Source organism: Nothoprocta perdicaria, unplaced genomic scaffold (genome assembly GCF_003342845.1).
Source record: "Nothoprocta perdicaria isolate Ctin4 unplaced genomic scaffold, notPer1 scaffold_43, whole genome shotgun sequence".
Classification (NCBI taxonomy): Eukaryota; Metazoa; Chordata; class Aves; order Tinamiformes; family Tinamidae; genus Nothoprocta; species Nothoprocta perdicaria.
This window is the reverse complement of record NW_020455677.1, coordinates 4,062,255-4,087,911: the sequence shown is the minus strand read 5'-3', so window position 1 is coordinate 4,087,911 and position 25,657 is coordinate 4,062,255. Positions and strand designations below refer to the sequence as shown.

The 25,657-nt window shown below is 45.9% G+C and overlaps 1 protein-coding gene across 4 annotated transcripts in view; it reads right to left on the bottom strand.

Moving 5' to 3' along the window:
- Window positions 1–25,657, bottom strand: part of TTC7A (tetratricopeptide repeat domain 7A) — a 152,893-nt gene that overhangs the window by 29,021 nt on the left and 98,215 nt on the right. For 3 of the 4 annotated variants that reach the window (XM_026046271.1, XM_026046272.1, XM_026046274.1), the window contains 4 exons: window positions 22,373–22,489; window positions 18,576–18,673; window positions 13,028–13,162; window positions 2,346–2,548 (listed from right to left, as the gene is read on the bottom strand). In XM_026046271.1, coding sequence (XP_025902056.1) covers window positions 2,346–2,548; window positions 13,028–13,162; window positions 18,576–18,673; window positions 22,373–22,489 — 553 coding nt within the window. Of the gene's footprint in view, window positions 1–2,345; window positions 2,549–12,274; window positions 12,460–13,027; window positions 13,163–18,575; window positions 18,674–22,372; window positions 22,490–25,657 lie in introns of those variants that run through there. The other variant, XM_026046273.1, reaches the window with a different exon arrangement.

Here is a 25,657-nt window from a genome sequence, read left to right as displayed (position 1 = left end):
GTTTTACATTTGCAAAGGTATTATTACAGTAGGAAAACTAAGTGCTTGAATGTTTGGGGAGTCCAGCATTGAAACAGCCTGTGTGAACTTCATTTCAGCTGCCTCTGTATGTGTCTTACATTGCTTCAGGGCACTTGGAACCACCTAATAATCTAGTTTGGCTTTTTGCACAATCCATTTTCTATACCTTTTCCCTCAGGTGTGCAATTGAACAAACTGTGCTCAAGAACTCATATTTTTAATAACAGTATGGCTTGTACTTGGCTAATACATACTTTCCAGAAAGGCACCCAATGTTCCTTTGATTGCAAAGAGATGCAAAATATACTACTTGTTATGCTATAGCTTCCACTGCATAAGGCCAGTCTAAGTTTTCCATGGGGACCCTATCTCATTCAGCATACAGGACAGATTTGCTTAGCTAGCAGCCATTCAGTATTTTATTTTTGCCCTTTTTCTTTGATGCATAGCCCTAAAAGCCTTGTTTACTGCACATTATTCAAGCTCTGTTCAGAAGACAGCATGATTAAYTTCTTTACAGGCTTTTCTGTAGTGCTCATCAGACGCATCTAACTTGTTATGTGCAATTTCCTAGCTTTTGGAGAAGCATGAAAAGGAAAGGCATCATGTGGCATCCTGTGAGTGCCACCGTGATTCATATCTGCAGGGAGAGAAGAGACCTTTGCTGCCGTTGCTAACAGGTGGGAACGAGGGGCTGCCAGCAGGGCCACGCTGAGGGGGATGAGACACCCAGCTCAGCAAGGSACTCGCACTGCTACCTGCTGACACCAGCGGCGTGGGGGGGCTCCGGATTTGAAGATCCAAGGCCCTTCCTTCTTCATCCTTTCCAACACATCCACCCCCGACCCTGGGCCTTATTCCTTAACGCAGTCTCATTCTTTCCATCTATCCAGGCAGCCCTTATTTTTCTCACTGTTCCCAAGTTTGTCTTTCCTTTTCCCTACTTGCTCATGGACCAGAACAGATKTGCAGCTCAGAAAACCTTATTCCAAACGGTTACAGTTTGTGACAAACATAAGCAACTGAAATGGGAAGACACAACGTGTGGTTTTGCCCACAGAGTAAGGCAAAATTTAACACTGTTAGTATTACCTTGGCCTCTAACTCGATGGCTGCTCTGACACTGGTGACTGGTCTGCAATCGTGGYACTGACCAAGCAAACCGTATCGCTCTATTTTGGCAGACTTTCAGGGTCTGACTCTGTGCAGGTTGGATCCCAGCAGCCAGGTACTACTATGAACCCACGAAGCAGACAAGCCTGCCACGTGCACAGCTGCTTTGCAGCCTCCTCCCAGCCTGGACCCTGGCTCTTCATCTGCTGGTTTGGCACTTGCAGTGCAACATTCATCGTTTGTTATTACCCAATCTTCTCCTCGCATTCCTTCCCTCTGGGTTCCACTATTTTCTCTTAATTATCACTTCATTTTATGTTTGTCCTCATGTGTACTCATAACCCTTCAGTTATGAAGGGTTCAGTTCGGAGTTGCCTGCCAATCCTATTGGGGCTACGATTATGTCAGGGAATACAGATATGCCAGCAAAAACATACTGTGGTCATTCGAATACAGAATTCTTGTAGAAATTAAATGGGTTAAGAAAATCTCTGAGACTTCTAAAATCTAAGAGACACCTAAAGGCTAGAGTTAACAAGACACATACCTGATAAAATAGGATTAAATGTTCTGATTTCATAACAGAAGTGGGTCCTGGCCTTCCACAAAGTTCCCTGTACAATACAGTTTGAAAGCTATAGGTCCCATGTTTGTATATAAGTTTATTTTGAGGATGGTGCAACAGAAGTATTTGCTAAATAAGAGTGCTACTGAGAAAGAAATGCAGAGCCACAGCCCCTACACAAGGGTAGAGCAGAGCCTTAGTTTAAGAGATGCATTTTATTGTAAACTAACAGTTTGTCTTGCTTTGAGTAGACACAACACTCCAGCCCAAGATTCAGAAATCTTGTATGTATCTCCATAGCTATTTMGTTCAGACCATCTTTCCAGCATCACTGCACTGCCTACTTAAGATGCATACCAGCAAGAAAGGAAGCAAAGGCAATAATAAAGCAGTGAATTGACTTCCAAAGCTATCAGCATTCATCAATTAAAATATTTACTTTTGCACAAGTCCTAATTAATTGAAAACATTCCATCCACCCTTAAAACAGAGGTTCAAGCTACCCCTTTTATTCTTGGAACAAATTCACTTGCTTCCAGGATTGGGAAGACAATGGCATCCAGAGGAAGCGCGGGCCCTCTCCCCTCTTACTGCAGTTAATGGGGAACATAAATACCCTAATGGAGCTGAGCCCCTGCAAACTCACCAGGCTGTGCATAATTTCCACTCCAGCTGGGTTCACGGTGAGGGCCTCATCATACAACTGCTTGGCCTCCTCCAAATTGCCTTTCATCTCGGCGAGCCGCCCACGCATGTACAGTACAGCATGCGACGTGGGGAAAAGACTAGCTGCCTCCTGGATACAATAGCCGCCTTCCTTGAGATGCTGCTGCTCCATGAAGAGCTCCGCTGAAAAAAGGAAAGAAAGGAAGGAAAATAAAACATCACCTTCCCATTAGCTGAAGCAATTCAGACACCTTTTTTCACGTTATAATTATACTCTTTCTTTAAAAATATTAAACCAGAAGGGCACGATCCTGCAAAGTGCCTACTACTATGGTTAGTGTTTACTATTTTTAGTGAATGAACGTTACAAAAATATTCATTCAATGAAGTGCTCTCTCTGTATGTTAAGGGACATTTTTTAGGTGTTTTCCTGGCCGAGGACAGCCTTGAAGATACACAAGAGTGTTTCTTCAACCTGGATGCAAACACAGGCTGAACCGATCCCACAGCAAGCACGACTGGTAGCTACTTGGAGCCGTCATATCTATTTCCAAATAATCTGGGGGGAAAAAGGACAGAAGAAGCCATCACTGTCTACTGAGAAGTTTAAACATGTCAGAGTAATAGGATACATCTGACTGAGTTGGATATTAAATAACTTATTTAAAAGACCATTTCCACCCTTTAAAACCTGATCAAATGAGTTCTTCTCTGCTCATGTGCTTAGTTTATGGGATGGCTGTCTCTTGGGTTTTTAGAGTCTCTTCAAAAACAGCAGGCTTGCATTATAAGGACTTATTTATATTATGCATACATCCATTTACTTCCTCATATATACTCTACAGAAGAATAAAAGGGAACTCTGGGAAGAACTTAGTCATTAACTTTCCTCAGCTACCAGCAGCCATTCCAGTTGACTTTTCAACTTATTTGCTATCAATTCTTTCCTCATTTTAAACATAAATTCCAAGATTTATCAAGTTGTCCTGCAAAAGGCTTTGTAAGTGAATGGCACACAGGCTGCTCCTCGGCCTGCCTGACACCACACGGAGGTCACAAGTTCTGCTGGAACACTATAAGTGACCATGTACAGAAACGGTATTGTGGCTGAACCCCCTTCCCCACTGCATGGGCTCCTCCTGACATAGGGAATACGCTCACATGGTTCTTCGCCATCCCTAGGTTTTGCTCCAGATAAATGTCATTCTCTAAGGCTGTCAACATGAGAGCAGCATTAGTTTCTCTGGGAGAGGTAGGCTCTTGAAAGTGACTCATGTGCATTTCTGCCTGCTTAATCACAACAAAATCCCAGCGCGTATGCCCTCCCTTGGCTCCAGGAGGGTGCAGTTATCTCCGCACCAGAAAGCCAGCCACGTATCTCCTCAAGCAGAGTAGGTGCTCAGCCTGATCCCAGAGTTTGTGGGAGGACAGCATTTCACTTGCACTTCCYGGGGAAGAGGGCATCTTCCTGCCAAGTGCTGCACGGCAGCTGATGCTGTGCTTGTGGCAGCGCTGAGGATGGGCATCTGCAAAGTGCTGATTCACTGCCTGAAGAAAAACACTTCATTTGCAAAGGTAGAAAAAACAGAGCGGCATAAAAGAAGCAGTGGGATCTTGGTACTATTTGAAGTCAAAAGAATTTCTTCATACTGCCGTATTAAAAGCTGTATTAGCAACCAACAGTGCAATGTGACTTGTTTCATTTGAGAAAAGAACAGGAGAAAGAGGGTTTAGATGTGGAATCACATAGAGCCTGTGATTCAATGCATACAAAATGGAGAGTAGTTATTCTTTCTTTCAGCGTTGCCTGTATATCTTCTTCAGTAATAACAATTATTTAGAGGAACTGCAGCGACACAGAATCTAAATAAGATCTACAAATTGTATTTTATGGTATGGTAATGTAGCATATTAAAGTTCGGTCCGTTTCTTTGCAGGCTGAATAGTCAATAAAAATGATTTAATGGTGTGGGAGGTCTAATTTGCATTAAAAAAAAGCACACGAGGTGCCTTGGGTTAAGAAAGGAAAGGAGTGCCTCCACCTAGCTAAAAATAGACATTATGGGGAATCATCTAGGCCTGCATTAAAATGTGTTTGCTGTAAACTCATTTTTCACTTCTATTACATGCTCATTTTATTTACAGATGAACAAGATACGCTTATGCAACATGGCATAAAAGCACAGCTAGAGGCAGAAATCAAAACCAAAAAATTAAATCTCCCATGGTAATACTCACTGCTCCTCACCGTTGCACTGAAACGCCTTTCTTTGTATTACGTGTGTTAGCAGCTCCCTGTCCACTGGATTTTTTAACATATCTCCTTGCATCACTTACTCAGGCTGTAAGAACAAACTTCTGGTCTTTCTGGCCAACAGAGCAGCAAGGAACAAAAGCAAGTTCTGACAGGAGAAGATGTGACACCCAGAGCAGGAGGTAGCTCCTCAGGGTTAAACAGGTGTAGGAGATCTGTAATTCTTACTCTGTGAAAAGTTCGATGCTTCAGGGAAAACACTGATGAACCTCAAACTCTTGGACAACATAGTTTTTGGTACTCACATTCTCCACAGYTTTGAATCCACAGGCTGAATCTGCAGGCTTCCTTGCAATCTCTTACACCATCTTCATAAAAATTTGAAAAAATTCACAAACTGCTTTGAACTAGGGACTACCAGAGGCTCTGCAAGTGCTAAAAGGCAAAGAGCGATGACCCTCCTGGAGTACCAGGAGAGCACGTGATCATCCTGGAAGAACCACCTCCTCTAGCAGCCTCTATGGAGCATGGCTATAAACTGTGAATGCAGATGATCAGCAGGAAAGACTCGAGGATTATTACCCACAGGTTTGGGCTGGGATAGGGTGCACCTTGTGCATGGGCAAAGGCAGACAGAAGTGTGCACAGTCTCCTTTCCTTCTCTGCRTGTGCTGAAACCAAGAGCAGCTACTCATTTACTCTAGGATCCACCCCAGTCTGCTTTACTTTTTCCCTCATCCACGTGAGGCTTCCTTTGGCACATCCTGTCCAGCCTGCTCGGCAGTTCTCCCAGGGAACTGTCCTCTTCTCTTGTGGCTATGGCCTCCTTTACTCCGACCTGCAGCTGTATTCCCACTGATACTCCAGGATTAATGCTGGGGGGGCTAGTGTCTGACAGTGACATGTATTTCCACTCCAATGTATCATTAACTCCTAATATTAGCTCCTAGTTCTTCCAGACGTCTCGCTGTTGGCATTTAAGCTTATCTACAGCAAAGATCCTTAATCAAGTGAGAAATGCCAGAATTCTATCATGTGCTTGCTCTCCAAAGACCAGCAGCAATCGCACGGACAAAGAGCACTTCCCAGAGCGCTCCGACAGAGCTGGATGTCCTGCATACAGACTCCTTTTTCCTCTCCAAGATAAATTATTTGACAAGGCTCTGTTACGGAGCCCATCAGAGGTGCAGTAGCAATGTAATCTAGTCATGTCTGCATCACAGGGCTTGTCAGAGGAGTATATTTGCCTGCCATCACCTTAAATGCTGACGCTATTCCCAGTTTCCTAAGCGTTTCAAAGTGGTGTCAAGAGTGACTGCACTTGTCATCACAGAAGCAGCAACAGCTGTAATTCTAGCCAAAATGAAATGGCTTTGAAGTGTATTTCTGTGACGTGAACCACCCAAGAGTTAAAATCTCATTCCTTGCGAGCCACATTCAGTGTTATCCAAGACGCAGCACTTCACTCCCACAAGCAGCCTGCTCCACATCATCCTGTTCAGTTTGTCAGCCAGCTCTGCAGTGCCAATCCACTCCCCTCCACCCCAAAAACGCCACCGCACARTGACCTGGCAAAGGCAGCACGGCCAAAGGAGCAGCAGCTCCGCACCCCCGGGAGCAGCCCTTCACCCTCTGAGAAGGTGACACGGGCCGCGGGGCTGCACAGAGAGGTGCTTTCTKTTCCATAAAATTCATCTGCCTTCAGGAGCTATTAATTCTTGTCAGTGCAGCAGCCCGTAGCCAGCTAGGAAGGGCCGCTCCCTTGGAATTGCATGGGTGCCTATGGAGCTGTTAGGATGAAAAGGGCTCTCCCTCCGACTTGCCTTTCCCTGAGACGACGTTTAGTCATTGCCTYCTGTTAGGACACAGCTTGACAATCCGCAGGCGGATTAGATGGAGCAGTCCTGAAGCTCCCAGCCAGCTGCAGCCGTTGCCTGGGATGCTGCCCTCAGCACAGGCACGGGAGCGAGCGCAGGCACTGCCGCAGGTTCCTGCCCGCGGGAGCTCAGCCACTCGCGCTCTGAAAAGGGCAACACATTCATGTCCTCAGGGGCTGTCTTCGCGGGCAAAAGGGCAAGAGTGACTACTGGTAGTTARCTGCAGCCCAGACCTGCTTTAAAATTACAAGTTGCAGGTATCAAAGGGGCTGAAATGACAACTGAGCTTCTATGTGTACAAATGCKGCATCGAAGTGAAGACTTTAGAAGCGGCAGAGAGTGGCTTGTGGTACCACAAGCTACCCGCTATACCCAATTGTGTGATCAAAAATTATTTGCAATACAACAAAGCCAGGCACAGGGCCTCTGGTTCCTTAAAGTGAAGTGGGATGCTGCTCACTTGTGGCAAAACAGCAGTTTCTCGGACAGGACAGGAGGTTTGGCACATGATACTGCTAGCAGGAGGAAACTCCRGAACACTATGAGGAGCAAAGGGCCACATCGCAGGGAATGAGGCCACCACTGATACAGGTAACACAAAACATACCTTCTACGCTGTTTAAATCCTCTCTTGAAACATTCCTTACTGGGTATAGYCAAAGAAAGGGTTTCTATGTCTTCATATATCAGCCCTGTCGAGAATAATTTCCAATTTCACTTCTAAAGGCATTTCTGTTCCTGGTATTGACTGGAGTCTTGCTTCTCCTTTGAAGACTGAACATACCTTATCCTTCACCCCAAGGTTACTGAGAAACAGTRGGATGTGGGAATTCCTGCCATGCTCATAGCGCCCCTGGCAGTGAAAAAGATTCTTCTCCATTTTCCAGCACGGGAGCTCCAGACTGTTCAGCACAGAGCCCGGCTAGCTGTTTCCTTCACACGTGGGTGTTCACACATGGGCATTTTTGCACGCCCCGGACTTCGAGAACACACATATGGGCTTCGCAGATCATCTGTGCCATTAGATTGCAGTGCACAAAGTTCCCCATCCTGCTTCAGCAATGAGAAGTACTCAGAAGCCTCAGAGGAATGGGAGGGAGGCGATTAAGAGTGTCCCTTGGTGACACGAGGCAAAAAAATCCTGTTGTCTTTTTCAGAAAACAAATACAACCTAAAAAGTCCAGATGAAAACTTCATACCCCACAGGSCCAGTCAGATTAGGAGAAATGTGGGGGCTGATCATGCTGAGCCTTCACCMGAAAGTCTAGGTCAGAGCTTGCAAAACTGGGAGGCTGAACAGCCCCACAGTTGGCTGCTTGACTTCATCAGCAGGGTTGTAAGCAGTCGGACCTTACTTCAGCATTCCCACCTCTGGAGCGAAGCACTCCCAGCCCCTCGTGGTAAGCAGATACTGCGGCACAGCCATCTTTTTGGCATTCCCTCATTTCCCTCAGCACCGGGTTTGTCACAGGAGCCTCCCTCCCCTTCCCCTCTCAGGCTCCACCTTCTCGCACTGCTTTATATCCCTGTAAAGAGCCACAAAACTCAGCATGCTTGTGCAGCGGAAGCATTCCCGCGGGGAACGGGGAATGCTGCAAGCCGAAAGCGCTTTAAAAAAGAAGAAAATTATGTGAATTGCTTCACTAACTGCTGCTGCATCAGGGAACAGCRTCCAACCCCTACTCCAGCAAAGACACCTCCCCAGCCTGGCAAACTGTTAGCAGCAGGGCTGGTAATTTGAGGGGGCTCCCGGCAGTTAACAGGGCTGTGGAGGGGGAGCGGAGCACCCAAATGCCCGCAGGAATTGGGAATTGTGTCTGGCTGTGCCGGGCGYGTCAGTGGGAGCCCGGGGTGGCGGGCGCTGCTCCCCGCGGCCCTGTGGACACTCGCTCGTGGAACGAGGCCCCTCTCCTCTGACACGGTTCGCGCCCCAGGAATTGGCCCATGCTGAATAAAATAAATAAATCGCAAGCTTTTTGTGTGGGGGAAAAAAAGAGTTCCTGCTGCACATAACTCAGGGGAGCAGATGTTTTTCCATTAGCTCACTGTTCTCCGCTGCACTGGCTCCCTTTACATGTCTCATTTATGGCATGCTCATTAGCCCGTTCCTTTCTCCTGGTGGACACCTCTATGSGGTTAGTGAGCGAGCCGGCAGCCCCCCGCAGCCCCGCTGTGAGCTGGGGGCCTGTCGGGGCAGCCCCGTCCTCTCTCCAGGCACCTTAAGGCGGGCGGCTCTACCTGGGGAGGCCGCGGTGGGGCGGGCGGCCSCGGGCAACCTTGGCTCCGGCACCCGCCCTGCTCTGCCGCCACAGGCCATATTTGGTCACGGAGCCGCTAGTCCAGAAGCTGGAGCCTCCGACAGAAAGCACTCGGAAAGACAAAGTGGACACTGTAGTGAAAAGCCAAAGCTTAAAATAATATAGCGACAGGAGCTGGAGTGATAGTGCTCTTATTAAACGGCCCCGCAGCTTTCTGAAACACGCTGTATAAACAGTGCACGTAGTTATTACTGCCTGACACGTAACCACACATCCTTCAGATAAGAAATCTCTGCAGCTACCCAAAGCGCTTAACACTTTTTTTTTTTTTTTTTTTTTTAACTTTTTGCCCCTGCTTTGCTCTCAGGATCAAAAGTGATCTTGTAAATATATAGATTAAAGGTAAACTCTGGTCGTAAATTCAAACCGTTGCAAATATATACTCCTCAGCAGAGGAGTAATTTCTAAACAGAAGAGAGTAGAACTGGAATGCTTTCAAAAAGGAGAAGTAGGGGTACAAGCAGTCCCAAAGCCACAGATTTCTCTCTGGCCCTTTAGCAGCAGCAGTACCAGCCACCTCCTGGGTGCCTCTTGCAGCTCTTCCTGCAACAAGGCATCAAAAGATCTTCTCTCCTCTCCAGGTTCAAGCGTCCGGTCCCGCAGAGCTGACCAGGAAGGAGAAACGGRCTCGTGGTGGATGCAGCTGCCCGGCCCGGAGCTGCACCGCAGCAGAGCGGGTGCAGCAGCACCCTCCTCCCCAAAATGGGGCTCTGAGAAAGGGGCTCTGCTTCTTGGGCTTGGGGCCAAGATAACATTGAGGATTTCTAATGCAAAAGTCTAATAAGGTGATTCCTTCCGTTAAAGAAGCCATCACATCTCAAGAGGACAAGAGGGCTCATTATGAAAAGGGATGAGAGAGGCACGTTGCAGCAAAAGCCATAGAATGGGCAGGTTAAGCATGGAGCTACCCTCCAAACATGCCTGGGACACAGACTGAGAGGCTGTGGAGTCTTCATCTCAGGAGATGCTCAAAACCTGATGGACATRGTCCTGGGCAACCTGCTCTAGGCCACCTTGTACAAGGAGGCTGCAGGAGGCTGAACCAGGTGATTTCCACAGGTGCCTTCCAGCCTTAGCACTTCTGTGCAAGGTGCTGTGGTCCCTCCTGCAGATGGCTGATCTCCAAGCGYGTCTACAAGAGGTGGGTGGACATAAGAGTCTTTCCTACATAGCTGTGCTGGGCATAAACACAGAAAAGTTACAGATTACGTGTTAGATGTGTTACTGTCTATGTGCTAGATAAGCCTCCTTGTTGCAGCATGTGACAGAATAACGGTTTGGCCGGAGTTCACCGGCTCAGCCTTCGGGCACTGTCCAGGAAAGCAGGAGCTCCTGGGCACTAACTGATAAACCTGCCGAGAGCACGAGCACGGCCTCCCAGCCCCGGAGCGGAGGGCTGCACAGGGCGATGCAGGAAGCGCTCCTCGCCCTCAGCTCCGCCTCACTGCCCCACCACACACAAAAGCGCCCGGTGCAACCGCTTGCGCTGGCTCCGTGGCCCGGTTTCGCTGCTGGAGGGCAGCAGCAACAGCTTCACGTGGCCGCGGGATAGTTTTTTTCTTTTGGTATGTCTTTTTTTCCAGCATAAGCACAGAGAGCTCTAACTGGATCAGTCAGTTGGTACCATTAGTTTCTGTGCCTTGGGATATAAGGAGGCACGGGAACCGTAATGGCTTTAATGGAACACAAGGGGAATTAGAGGCCATACCTACACACAGAGGCATGGCCAGCTGCATCCTGTTAGTGTCTTTTCTATCCTCAGAGAAGATGGATGCTGTGTATAAATTCACTTGTACGAGGTTAGGAAATTGTAATGACTTTATCTAAACATGTATGAGTCATCCTAAAAAGGTTAGAGTGTTGATAACAACAACAACAAAAAACAATAAACAAGTCATTTCCCAAAGGCAGATGAACCCTGTCCTTCCTCAGAGATAGGAAACTGAGGTATGAAGTCAGGCAATTTGCCTAAAGTCAAAGGATGAGTCATCGACGGAAGGAGGACAGGTCCGAGCTAAAGCCAATTGAAATTTCCAGCACACTGATCTTTCATGGATAGGAAAGGACTCTGGATGCAGGTGTGCTGATGCCCTGCTGCTTTACATAGCTGTTCATTTCGGGGGTGCTGCAAAGCAAAAGCATTTAGTGACCTCAATTGCTGTTTACTCTTTTTTTTTTTTTTTTTAAGTTATGTTATGTTCTATTTTGGAATTAATTAGCTTCTTACGGATATACATGTTCTTCCTTTCCCCTCCTTCTGCATGGGAGAGGATTCCAGTAGACAGGGCCAGTGAGACTCTTTTGGACCCTTCGGTTCACTCGACCTGGTCGGTGTAAGATCCACGGTACCGTTAGCAGAGAATGGGCAGGACCTCACAGGAGCTCGTTAAACTGCATCCCGTAACCACCGACTGCAGGAATGACACTGCACAGCAGTTGCAGCACATATGTTCCAAATACCAATCCTGATGTGAGATCAGTTAAGAGTAAATATGAAAGAAAGCAAAGATTAAGAAAAAGATGGACTAGCTCAGAAAAAATACAGTAGATAAAAAGAAATCCTAGTTAAAAGAATTTAATTAACACTCTAGAGAAAGATACACAGTGATTCACAGAGAGAAGTAACTGTAACCGTGCACAGCTGGGGCGCAGCAAGCGCGAGGTCTTTATTGCTTTTGTCTTTTCACACTGCAGCAAAAACGTAAACTGCCTACAGCAACCTGCAGCATGATGGACAACAGACACCTGACCTCTCAGCACAATAAGCTCYGCATTATTTCCCACTAACCTCCCCTCCTGAATCAGGAGCATAAATTGAATAAACCAAAGCCTTACTAGTGATTTTGAAGCCCACAAGCACTTCACTGAAATTTGCTTGCTCACAAGCAAATAGGTGAGCAAGTGTGATTATCTCCAAGGATTCATGCCATMAGGTGATTTCTTTTGTTCTTTAACTAGGCTTTAAAAGTTAGTCATATTCTAACAAAAAGAAGGGAATGTATTTTATACATTATGAAGTAATGTCTAATTGGTAGAAAATGGCCCACAAAGCCAGCTTTAAAAACCTTTCCCAAGAAGTAGGGCAAGACTGCCAGGTTTTACAAGAGAATTGTCAACTGCACAGATTAGCCAAATGAGAATTTGAAAGGTTCTCCTGCATGCCAGAACAGCAAATTATCAGCTAGGTTCTTGCAGGCTCTGCTCCTTTCTTGTTGCAAATGGTAGCACTGGGATCTAAGAAGTAATCAGAGCACTCAAATGCAATTTCAGGCACACAACCATGGGCCCAGTTGCGGAAGAAAAGCTGCATCTCTGAGAGCAAAATTGCAGGGTCCGAATATTTAATCCATCCTGAAATGCTGGAATGCAACTGGCAGAATATGCCGAGTTCCTCTGCCCTACATAAAACCCTTTCATGGGTTTGGAGGTCACCCCTGGGGAGAGCTCGTTCTCACTCACGAGCCCAGCTGTGATGTCCCTGCAAGAGGGTCTTAAACCCACACRCAGGCGACGAGTCCCTGGGAACAAACAGCCATGGAAAAAATGAGCGGAGGACTTTGACTTATTTACTGATCTGCACTTAACACTCAGCTAGGACTGGAACGTTCCCAGGCTAATAATGTTTCACACGTGGCTTGCCCAGTCCTATTAAGGAGAAATAAGAAACAAAATGAATATAAGTCCCCCTTTCAACTATCRTTTGCTAATGAAGAACTGCTGAGGCTCTTCTTTCAAAAACGTATTGTTCTGAAGACTGAAGTCTTCCATGTATTAATAAAAAATAAGAGATAYGCTGAAAAAAAATCACACTATTTCAAATACATATTCATTAGACTGAATGCAATAAATGCTATTTCAAAAACAGCTGGGGTAGATGGGCAGATTTTATTCTGGTATAAGATGCTGAAGCAGCCCTGATTTCAACTATGCCATTAATATTTATGTTGTGTCATTCAAACTGACACCAAAAACCCCATCAGGAAACACTTGTCACCTTRGAATTTCATGAATAAGAGGCATACGGAGAACATCCACAAAGCAGTATTTTAAATTGTGAAGAAAACAGGAAAACCTCTTCACAATTCGAACTTCCTCAGCCTTTGCTGAAGGTGTCATGCAACTTGGTTATAAGAGCAGTCTTTGCACGGTCCTTGCCACTGGAAGATGGAGAGAAGGGAATTCCAGGTTGTCCCCAAACACCAGGACTACTTACCAGCTTGTAGCCAGATTTGTTCTAGAGTTGTCCACAGCTGCATAGGTCCTTGTTTCAGTGCAGTGCTCTGCACCGTTATTTCAGACATGGCCTGCTCCAGTCTTGATGCAGCAACAGARGAGGCTCGCTGTGACCCTACGGACCAAAGAAATGCAAAAGAACAGGACGTTTTTACACTTCATAATGTTTCTTTGGCTCATTTAGACAGCAGGTCCGATTCTCCGCTCCTCTGTATCAGTTTTGTGTCATAAGATCTCCACGGACACCTGGTGTAACCAGTGGAAGAACCTGGCTTGATAAAAGGTTGATTTATTGAAAAACAAGCAAACAAACAACTCCTCCAAACTGTTAAAATTACTCAAAGGCTGCAGCCCCAACAAGTGAATTAACAGGCAGCAATTTTATAAAGGTCAGGTTAAAATCTGTTGAGGAAGCAACTGTATTTTTCTTGTTTGGACAGTAGGATTCTATCACTGGATACATCCTCAGAATATCTATTAATAACCTGTTTTATAAGCATATTGTCACYACACAATTACAAAATATGGCCCATTAATGTAAAATCTTAGTAAAATACCACAAAGTGGGTAGGGACCATTCATATAGCGCACAGATTTGAACATCAGTACAGTTCTATAGCTTATTTTTATTCATTTAACTTTGGGGAGCAGAGCATCTCAGTGCTTTGACTATATTAACCTTTACCACATGCTGTAATATCTACACAAAAGTAAAATTATTCGGCAGCCACATGTCTGAGAATAAAACATGATCTCAAATCTACTGCCAGCAATAATGCCCGCCAGAGACCACAGTCTCAAGTACAGCGTGCAGGATTATGCTGGTGAGCCAACCTCTCACAGGARGACCAAGAGAGCAAAGCAAGAAGCTGCAAAATGAGATTTCTGAGTCTGATTTCTAAAGCTTTGGCAAATAAGTAATATATGCAGCTTTAACATGACTGTAAGGCTGAGGAGTGCTCTCTCTTGATAGTTACCATGACTGAGGCACTAACTCTGCTTAGTGCAACTCTTCAATTTATCCTTACAGGATGACCTTGTAGACCACAAGATCCTAGAGCTAAAATCCTGCTTCTTCTTGCAGGATGGACACTGAGGAAACAGCAGATCCTAAGAAGAGGCACTTGGAGAAGCGGGGATGAAGCCAGGCAAGCCAAGGTCAGCGAGGTAAAAGGCAGCGGCAGGCACACACTAAGCAGCCTGTTAGAAGGGGGCCGGGTGCTCTCCGACGGACAGCGCTGGGCCCCTGCAGCCAGACCTGGCGTCTGGCCCGTGCCGTCACCCACGGCATGGGACGGGCCGGGATGGGATGGGGGTGCCGGCAGGCGAGGCCACCCAGTCCTCCAGGTTGTGTGTGTAGGAGCGGGCAGGAATGCAGCRCTGTGCAGGAGGGCAGCCCCGCTCCTGCTCCCATCCCACGCGCTTGCCAAGCGCCCCGCGCGGCCCAGGGCAGCCCTTGCGGAACCCAGGGCGCTGCTGCCTGCCCGTGAGGAAGCCGAATGGGGAGGGAGAGGCTGCGGGGGAAGAGCGGTCCCGTTATCTCTCTGCTGCCGAATGCCGCTCGTTTTAAGCAGAGGAGCTTCAGGAGGAGCCCCGCAGCGYTCAGCGCGCGCCTCCCACGGCTCGCCTGGAAAATGCAAATGTGCTCTTCCTCCATGCATTTTTAAAATTCCTACGTGTTTTCTAAGACAGGCCTGAACTAACGCTCCAAGAGATGACAAAGCAGTAATGTAGTAATTATGGCTTTAATGGAACAGTAAAAGCTGCTCAGCTTGGTACAGCAAATTTATTTTATTTAACAGTTTATTTAACAGATCAATCTTCAGCCTGTTTCGCTGCATGGAATTCCTCCTCCTGCCTGTCCCACACATGCTCTTCTCCCTCCCTCCACTTAGGAGCTACTTCACTGAAACATGACTCCAAGGAATTTGAAGTCAGAAAAGGGTTGTTTAATAAAAGGAAAGCTAATAGGCTCTCATCCCAAGCAATGCAAAGSCCCAGCAGAATTTCTTGCACTGGATGCGCGCGGAGAAGTTTGCCACGCGAATGGCGGCTGCTGCTGCTGAGCAGCATTTCAAAATTAGGTCTGGCCCATCTTAGGTGATGGCCCCCTTGGAGCTCGTCCCTTCCACATCAGTCCAAGGGGACTAGGCCGCTGTAAGGCAACGTTGTGCATTTTGGAGAGGTTCCCACCTTACTGTGAGGCTGAATGGCCATTGCCTTTTCAGTCCTTCGATGTTTATTTTCCTTGCTGTTCAAACTCAAGCAAGGAGGGAAGCCACACGAGGCAGAGAAGAGGACCCTTCCTGGCCTTGCGTGGCATCAGGCTCCTTGCTCCTGTCTCACACACGCCAGCTGAAAAGGCTCCCCCCCTCCCCTCAGCCTGCTCCTGCTCCTCTTCCTCACTGTCAGCAACGCTCCCAAATGCTCCCCTGCCCAGAGGGGCACGTCAGGAGAAGGTCTGGGCCAGCCAGGCCTATTYGGAGAGGAGCGGACACGGGCTCCAGCGGCAGGCAGGGACACGGTGACCTGGGTGCTGCCGGAGCTCAGTGGCGGCCCTTGCAGTGCTGGGGCGGGCAGGATCCTGCCCCGCCAGGGCCCCGCACCCGCTGCGGCTCCCATCCTGCAGCAYGAACAACAACTCTGTCTCACTGCAAACGGTCTTTTCCTAAAGAAATGTGGCTCTTCCCATACTAAAAAAAAAGCCACAAAACCTGCCTAACAGAACTTTAATGTCATGCCTCAAAATACATGCAAATGTTGGCATAAGAAATCACTTCAATTTGTTATTTTAGTGCAGTCTCCTTGTCTTTTTAATATCTCCACTAGACAAAGCATGAACTTCACATTTTGCAAGAAAGCCCTCTACACACTTCRCAATAAACAAAAAAAAAGAAAGAAAAAAAACATAAACATAAAATTGTTTTTGATGGGATGAACTCAGAGTATAAGCCATACAAGATATATCTAAAGAATTTTAAAGCATTGTTTTAAGATTRTCATAAGACCAAAACGAATCAGGTTTGACATTTTACACTGATGAAAAAAATGGAAATCAAAATAGAAATGCACCACAGTAGATTTACTAGGCTTATAAGAAACACAGAATCCCCCAGTCTAAATCAATTCAGGCAAGAGCATTATAAGATAAGACTAAATCACARAAAGAATGAAAGCGCGAGGCAGCTGCCCGCTATCCGCAAATTCAGCTAGGAACGGCGCTCCAGTCGGGGAGAGATGAAGGAAATAAAGAGGAATTAATCACCCTGGCGGCCAAACTAGGATTCTAGCACAGCGAATAATCTCCTGGCGGCCCAATGGAGGGAGAGGCCGGTGTCCAGCCCACCCTGCTCAGGGACAGAGCGCCCACGCTGCAGTGACGCTGCGGGGATGCCCCAGGGGAACCGCTGCCTGTGCTGGGCGATGCCAACCCCAGACCTCCTTCTCCTCCTCCTCGGCAGCAAGGGCAGGGGTCCAGCTGCTCCTGCCCCTCTGCCCGAGGTGGCCCCAGGCGGGACAGCGCCCCGGCTGCCGCCCTCTGCCCGGGCCGGCGGCCTTCGCCCGCAGCCATCGCGCTGCAGCCCCACGGGCACCCAAACCTGGACTCTCAGAGGAGGAGGGGAATGTTTCCTGGCTACAACCAAGCTGCATTCGGTGCAAATGATTTCAYGTGTGTGAAAAGCTGCTTTAAGGCTCGTACTTCCCATTTATTGGCTCTTTCCGGGGCAGCACCACGGTGTAGAGCAGGCAAGGCAGAGCACAGCAGRGGAGTCCTCAGGGAACAAGAGCACCCTCTGCTAGAGCTGAAGGGGCAGGGAGAAACCCAGGCGATGGCCAGGCTGAGCACCAAAAGCCAAACACTGCTTCAGTAACAGAGCAGACACTGGATGGACACAAATGTGCTGTGGCATAATCATATTTTGTTTGGTTTTCTATTTCTTCCCCAGAAATGCTTAGTGAGATGTTTCTGCAAACTATCAAATCATTTTCACAGAACGTATCCGTTAAAACTGGAACTCCATTTTACTGGATGAGAGGGGATGTTTCTGCAGAACTCCAGCGCTACCTTCAAAGGATTTTGTATCACCAGGAAGCTTCTTCCCCCCACATTCACTCGCTTTTCCACATCATTCTTCACACGCCAAACAGCACCTCATGTAATTCATGCAGGACATCCCCTTTACTGCCTGTGCTGTATCTGCCCTTCACCTGTGCTGTATTTGCCTTCTTCCCTTTAAGCAAGCCACATACTATAGAGCACTGATTCATACAAACAATGAGAAAAAAAGGATTTAAACCAAGTACAGAGATTCACCTCAGTAAAGGGTAATACAAGAGAAGCAACATAAGCAGATTAAAACTTACATAAATATAGGTATATAGAATCAGTAAGATTGCAATGTCATAAATAGAGCCCCTAAGGGCTCGACACTGCAAACAGAAGAGCAAACACGCTGAATAACATTGTGATGCCTAAGAGTTTGTACGCTCAAGACCTACCCTTGCGGTGCATTTTAAAAATCAGGAGAATATAAATGGGGTGGCACACATGTAATTGAATAAAAGTCATAYATATATGTGTGTATATTTTTATATGCATATATGTATATAAAAAAAATACTGAGGAACTTGCCTTCCTCTCCAGTCCTGTGTGCTGAGTGTGTGCATTCAGTTTTGCCAGTACTAGATGTTCAAGATTAAGGCCTGAACRAACCATAACCTCATGACCTTGAAGCACAAGCTGGCTCAAAAACTTTTAAAAATAAATAAGCTTTCATACTTTTTTGTCCATTTTTGGAATCTGTATTTTTTCTTCCCAAGTATTTCTCTGTATCTGTAAGGGTAGAAAGTTTCTTCCCTAAATATAAATAAATAAATAAAGGCAAGTTTCTTGCATAATTATCTGCTTYTGGGGAGCTGAAGTTTTAAAGGAAACACCAGATATCACGAGATACATGATAAAATCACAAGTCAGCAGCACAGTTAGAAAGTCTCTTTCACCCTTCCTGCCAAGACTAGTTTGGATGTCTCAGGTGTTTATATCTGATGGTATGTGCTACTGTGGCTGTATGTTTTCCATAGAGCAACAATCACACAGTTTATGCACAAATCCAAGATCTAATCATGGCTCTAATAGAAATGACATTTACATTCAGCTTTCCAAAAGAAGAATATTAGCTAGCAGATCAAGACACTTAAAAGGGTTAAATTTGCGAGGGGACTAAATTAGTCCCCTCAGACGAATAGGTAGAGGTATAATAAACTCTCTTCTAATAGATTTCATGCTCGTCTCAGAGCTTTGTAAAAGAAAGCAGGGATCCATGGGTTTGTTTTCATAACTGGAGAAGCCAAGGTGCAAATAAACCACAATGACTCTCTCAGCAGCAAGAAGTAAGCCTGCAACAGGTCCAAGAGYGGAGTCCAGATCCTGACTCCTATCCCAGAGACCTCCCCACCAGAAAATATCACATTCTTCTCTCATGAAAGTGCATATTTAGGATGCGCAAGCAAAAATCTTGTTTCCTCACCAGAGTCAGTGTCATGGGCATCCGGGATTGTGAGATGCATTCCGTTATGCTTTTTGATCATTGGCACTTCTGTCACACTACTCTCTTTCTCGGAGCCACTGTAAAGAAACAAAACCCGTGTTATTTAGCCTCCTTTTAGCAGGAAGACCATGTTTTCCTCAGAGCAGGCAATAATCTCAGCTAACTTCTTCTGGATCTGAAAACCCAGTCTTCCTGGTGCAGGTGATCAGCTTCTTGAATGGGCCATCTTAGCATCCCCAGCCCCGCAAGTGAACCAGAAATCAAATGTTCAGTGACATGGTGCCAGCAGGGGCTCCAGGAGATGTTGCCACCAGTGACCTATGGAACTACTGGGGTCTTTGTGAACCACTGCACAAGCCTGGAGTGAGCCCAGAGAGCCCCTGATACTCCCCAGGCAGAACCACTGTCCCTYGGGTCCACCTGCAGCAGGATTTGTTCACAGGACCCCTACGCTAATCCCTTCCAAGTGACCAATTACCAGCTTCTGCACAGGTGCAAATTTCCTCACTTCAGAGGGATTATGTTCTCTCCCCTAGGAGGARGAGAAGGATAAAAGCTTCTACATAGCACTGCACTGTCAAAGGAAGAATATCTGCTCTGCTCTTTGACTTGACTTCTGTCCTCCGCAGAGCTCTTCCAAAGGAAACACCGATAAAACCTCGGGTGCCTAAATGGAAACCACTTAATGCAAATCTCCTGAGCCTTCCTGTCACCACGCACACTGCCATCGCCCTGGGATCAGATGGTGATGATACCTCCTCTCATCAGCCATTATGGGGCAAACTAGCAGAAGGAAAGGTGACTGTCCTTGCTGCTTGTTCTGGCACCCTCCCAAGTGCACAGCTCAGCCTTTAGCCAGTGTTGCCCCAGGAAAAAAGTTCTCACAGGCTCCCCATTGCTCTGATGCCTACTCTTCTAGTGTAATCAGCCCTCTGGTCTGGGTTGTGCAAGACTGCTTTTGAATTTGCATTAAAGCTAGCAAAAGAATTAGCTTGGGACTGCTATTTGTTTTTAAACATGATTATTCTGTTATCGCAGAGAACAACAAAAGATAAAGTCTTGTTCTTGCCGGCTATACAGTCTAGCACCGACAGCTACTTATTGTCATTCACGGCGGTTATAATCATATTTACAATAGCTAATTAACCTTTTATTTGGGCTTTGTAATCYAAATTATAGTTTTTGTTAGTGGGCCCTGAATTCTTGGGCAGTTGGACTTGTTCACACAAACCTCTGGCCTTGGCTGGCTCTTGTACTGTTTCACACAACAACGTCGCTTTTGAAATCACCAGGCTGTGACAGATGTGAGGAAAAACTACCTTGTCTGTGCTGCACCTCTGCACTAGCTGGCTGGGATCTGCACAGCTGTAGTTGCCTTGGCTGGGAGCTGCTCGTGCAACGACAGGAGTTKCTCTGTATTGCAGGTGCCTTATGCACGTTCTCCCATCGCGCTCGGCAGAGGCACAGTGTGTGAAAGCACAAGTGCTGGGAGGTGAAACTGTACAACTGTGAAACTGAGGTAAAACCTGCTGTGGGGTGGGAATCGGCACCGAGGTGTCAGCGTTTCAGGGACAGGGCCGAGCGCCGACTCGCACGTCCCTGGCGCCGTAAAGGGCAGCTGAGGAGACGGCGCGAGAGCGCAGGGCTGGCCACGCTCAAAAGTGACAGCAGGAGATGAACGTTCAGAGCGGTCTTCATGAGGTGGCCTCAGTCAACAAAATGTATCTAAATGAAGCCAGTGACATGGCCTTTTACCTGGGAAAACGAACTGAAATCGCAGCCTAGTAAGCAGGTGGGGCATATTCTGCGAAACAGTCATTTCCAGAAGCTTTAATAGTCCCTGAAATGGGCTGAACATGAGCTCCTCCTTCAAAACTGCAGCACAAGGCCTCAAGCCAAGAATGACTTTCCACACACCACAGAAGGGACAGCAGCCAAGCCATTTGCCACACGTGTATGACACTGGAAAGGCTGATGGTGGGACGCCAAATGTGGCTCCAGGGGCCGTGCTTTAAAAGGCAGCTGAGAGAGTAAATAAAAAGAGTCACAACAAGAGCTGAAGGAAACACCTCAGTGTTACTGTTACCCAGTCTGTTATTCACTTATCAGGGAGAAGGCAAGAGAAGACTGGAGCAGGGCCTATCAGTATCTGCCTGGGGAGAAAATACCATGGACTGAAAGGCTCTTTAGTGAGAACGTCATAATAGGATTGCAAAGCTGGGACACTAAGGCCAGACAAATGTAACCAAACATAATTAAAATGCAACTTTACAGTATAAGTCATCAGCTACTGACTGAATTGGTGTTGTGTACACCAGACCTCATTTTCTTTATACAAAGACCAGCTTCTGTTTTTCAAGAGGCCCTAGAAAACCTGTGTCCAAGTATCATTGACAAAAATTTCCCYGAAGTTCCTATAAAAACCCATCCCAGAGTATTTTGCTACTGTTAGTTGATACTGCTGCAATTTGCTTCAAACAAGAGGCTTCCTAGGTCTCTGAACCCAGTCTTTAATACTGCAGGTACCAACTTCACTCCTGTTACTCTACAGGCACTACCTCCCAATACAGGGCAYGGCATGAAGTATTTTTCAGAAAGCTAAAAAGCCCCACTGGGAATAACATAAAAGTTTCTAAAACACAGAAGTTCTCAAAAACAACCCTATTTTTTCCTGTGCTTCGGCTTGTACAGCTAATGCTTATCAAAAGTCTAAAGCTGCTGCCTCTTGGCTTTTTAACTATCAAAACCCGTCTAGCCAAACCCATCTTGTGACCCAAATGTAGCACATACGGTTGAGATGTCTGATCTCCACCTCACTCTTCAGGTGTACAGAAGACCGAAGTTTGCAGTCTTCCCTTGCAAGAGTTAGTCTTACTCTGTGCTATCTGCTCAGCTGGATTTGTTCAGCTTCATGAGGCCTGCTTATGGCATGGAGATTATTAGCAGGAGAGGTACAGGACTGAATCCTCACATAAAGAGTCTAGGACTTATGGAAATCAGCCATTCCAGCCTGTAAGAGGCCATTTCTCCTCTGCTATATAAGTATCTTGATTTTTATGTTTGGTCTGCAGCTGATTAGCTAAAGCAACAAGGAATTTCTAATAATACCTCAAGGGCAATGTGCACATAGATATGCATCACTCCATACATACAGTTCTGGTGCTTRTAAGACCTGTGTAAATATGTACACAATTTGGGGGAATACTACAAGCTTTCAGCGACTTGCCGATATGACTGTTGCCATCAAGTATGTTGCTCTTTCCCATCAAAACAACCTCTCTGGACATTACACACAAAAGGTAAGTAGTGCCATCGTAACCTTCCCAAGATAGTTGTACAGGGATACGCCAACRGGGGCAACATCCACAGTGGGTTGGCAAGGAAGAGACATCACCTGGTAGCTGTCTCAGGACTGTGTCTCCCCTCCACAGTCCTAGGTAGTAAGAATCACTACTGACTTATTCACTAAACAGCAGCAAATGGATGCTTATCATTGCGGAGCAAAAAATCAGCCCTACTCTATTCTAGACATCTGAATAAGGATAGAGACGTTCATTTTAAACATCCAGATCAGAAACTCTCAGTTCAAATTGCTTCCTAAATTCTTGCCTTTTATTTTTATGTGTTCTTTTTTTTTAATTCTTGGCTGAAAATATTATATTTATTTCTTTTTTGACCAGTACACCCTTTTTGCAAAGTAACTTCAATATTTGGAAAATTAAAGAAAAAAACACACTTTTGTTATAATATCTGATTAGACCATGGAGAAAGCCTACCTGTGCTGTGAAACATTATATATCATCTGCCACATCTGCAACATATGTCTGCAAGTCACCAGAGCCTCTTCAGGTCCTTTGTGCACCCATTCCAGTTTTACTTTGGTGAAGAGTAAGCTGCAAGATGAAAGAGAATTGCTTTKCTTTATTGGTGTCTCATAAATGGGATGTGGAGAAACAGTATCACTCAGTGAGATCCTGGCAGCCGGCATTTTCACTTGCCCCTTTTCAGGTTCCCCCCTACAAGAAAACAAGAAGCCCCASACCGTAACACAGATTGTATCCCCACAGCACAACACAGACTGTTACATTTGACCCAACTGTGATTCCCCACAAGGAAATGAGAGGATTAACCATATTCCTCAGCTGCCATCAAATTCATGTCACAAATGTGGCAGGGTGGCGCTGAGGGCCATACATTACAAAGCTAACACGGTAAAACACATAGTGAATCTCAAATTATTTTGGACAGCATTAAAAATAAAATAAAAAGGAATTGCTGTAATACATGAGCTTTTTTTTTTTTTTTTTTTTTTTTCCCTCTCTTTTTTTTTTCTTAGCTTGACATCTTCCCATGGCACTTGCTTAAATACTAGATTCCGGACAAATGTAGGGAAATAAATAAATAAATAAATAAAACGAAAACCACACAATATACCTGGTCAATTACGTAATGCCTCAGAGGAAGGAAACACTTCCTCCTTCCTCACTCCAGCTGGCAATCCCCTCTTGTGCCCCTAGGCAAGACAACTGGCAGCCCTCGGACATTTCTGTTTGAGCTACTGTAACTGCAGCTGCTGTTCTTACACCTAGAGAACATGTACTTTCATTTCCAGACCACTGGAATTTAGCAGAGTTAGGTCAAGGAGAGGTTAGAAGACAGATTTGGTAACAACACAACTTACTACTGAGGCTATAAAAAGAAGATAAACCTGGAGAACCAAGGGAATTTGTCTGACCCCTTTACTTTCTTATACGCTCACTGTAGTGTTTACCTTTGCTTTTTTTGCTATTGATTGGAGCAAAACAAATGCTTTTAAAACCAGCCCCTGCTCCTAGAGATGCTGAACTGAAATGAGGTGTCCTCACTATGGCTCMGGTACCTATGGGGGCTCTCCTAGAAGTAAAACTGAGGCAAAACTCAAGGGAGTTGTTAATGATGGAAACTGGCCAGTGAAGCAAGTGTTTCTGCATCCCTCAGGTGGCCAGGCTTTTATGAACAAAGCTTGTTTTCACACAGCAGCATATGAGATCATGTCCTTAGGAGCAAAGGATATGTCCCACTCCAAGGATGGGGGCTCTTCCCTGGAGTGCCAGGGTGTTACCAAATGCAGTCTCAGGAACAAGAGGTTCTTGAACAGTGATGTTGTTGAGAGGTCAAGCAATCATTAGTACTCACATACACAAGCACTATCAAGTACGAGTTAGAAGGTGTGATTATTTTTACCTGCAGCATCTGCTAGCATTGCTGGGATCCAGTGCCTAGTTCTTGTTTGTAAAACCTTAATGGAGGCTAAAAATTGCATGAGGTTCAGTGAAAGGTTATGCTGGTGATCTGAAGGCTAGAGCAACATATTTCATAAGAGGCTTAAGAAGCTCAATTGATTTAGTTTATCCAAGAAACAGCAAAGAAATTATTTTGCTCCACCCTGCAAACGCCYACATGGAGAACAGATTTCTAATTGTGAGTCTTTGATCTAACAGAAAAGGCTTCAGAAGATACCAGGATGTGCTGAAAGTTGAAGTTAGTCAAATGGAGATTATAAATAAATGCAAACACTTAACCATGAAAGCAAACTTGCCTTTGCAGCAACTACCCTGTGCACAATTAATTCTGTAGCCTTTGATGGCTTTTCAGCAAGAGGTACCTTCAAAAAGCTCTGATACTGCACAAAGAGAAGCTATGGGTTTGATCCAGACGTTCAAAAAATGACATTCTCTAGACCGTGCTGTGCAGACGGGAGAAACTACACGACTGCTTACCATACTTCTGGCAAGGAATCYGTTAAAAACAATCTACTAGTTTATGAAATCACTGCATCTACCACCAAGTCATGCTATTTTAAGGGGACAGAATATGCTTTAAATCACTAGGAGCTTTCCCAGGAAAAGGTCATAGCCACCACATGACCTTTTTTTGTGACAGGAGCGTGGTGGTTGAGGACCGTAGGGCCTAGAGGAGAAAAGCACATCCCTGAGCAACTCCGCACCCGTGGATGCTAAAAGATACCAGTAATAATATTAATGAAAGAGAAAAACATAAGAGTGAAAAACTGGGTAAGGGTCAGCTACTGCACAGCAGGGATATATTAGCAGAGCTCCTCCTTGCTTTCACATCTGTACGGATATAGATGGTTTAGTCATGTGCAGGCAATCAAAATAGCTAGATAATAACTTAAACCCTATGCTTAAATATTAAGACGACAAACAGAAGCAAATATGCTTCGTTCCACCGTTCCAGTGCCTCCTGTGTACAGCGAGTATACAAGAGCTCCTGTGGGTGAACACACGCTGTTCTGTCTCAGGAGAGAGAATACTAGGGAAGCAGAGGAAACAAACAAAGCAGTCACAAAAACATCCTGATGTCTCAGTAGGACGTTGTTATCAGTTGCAAGAAACTGGCACACAAAGGTTAAAAAAGAAATCACGTGGCCTCAGCAACGGCCCCTGCTCTGGACCCCCACCACATCCCTGGGCTAGCGGGTGCCCTCGTAACGCGGCTCTTCACGTTCCCATACGGTGAATATAACAGAGCAGAGAGAAGCGCAAGCGGGAAGAGTGACCAGCAGAAGGGAGCAAACCATCCCGACCACAAAAGTAACACAGTAAAACATGAGCATAAGGTGGAAATAGAGTCAGTTCATTAGGCTGCACATGCTCTATGTATTCCACAGCTGCTGAGAACTTCTGCAACAGTAAAAATAGRAAAAGAAAAATACAGGGAACACTCTTAAGTGCAGTAGGTACCACCGTGTCACTCATCTCAGGTTTATGATTTTATTACAGTGCCAGCTCTGTGGCTACACATAAATCAATCGGTGTTCTATCACATCAGCGTGTGCACACAACTCTCAAAAGCCCCCATAAATATGACGTACGCACACATCTCACTTTATTGTATTTTCTTAATATCATTTTACTGCACCTTTGCAGGATGCTTTTAACGTTAAGCAGAGCAGATTTGTAAGAGATTCAACATAAAAAATAGCCCTGAGATTATCGATAYAGTCATCGGTAATTCTGTTAGTCCCTGAAATGAAAGCAAAGGGATTTTGGCTAGAGCAA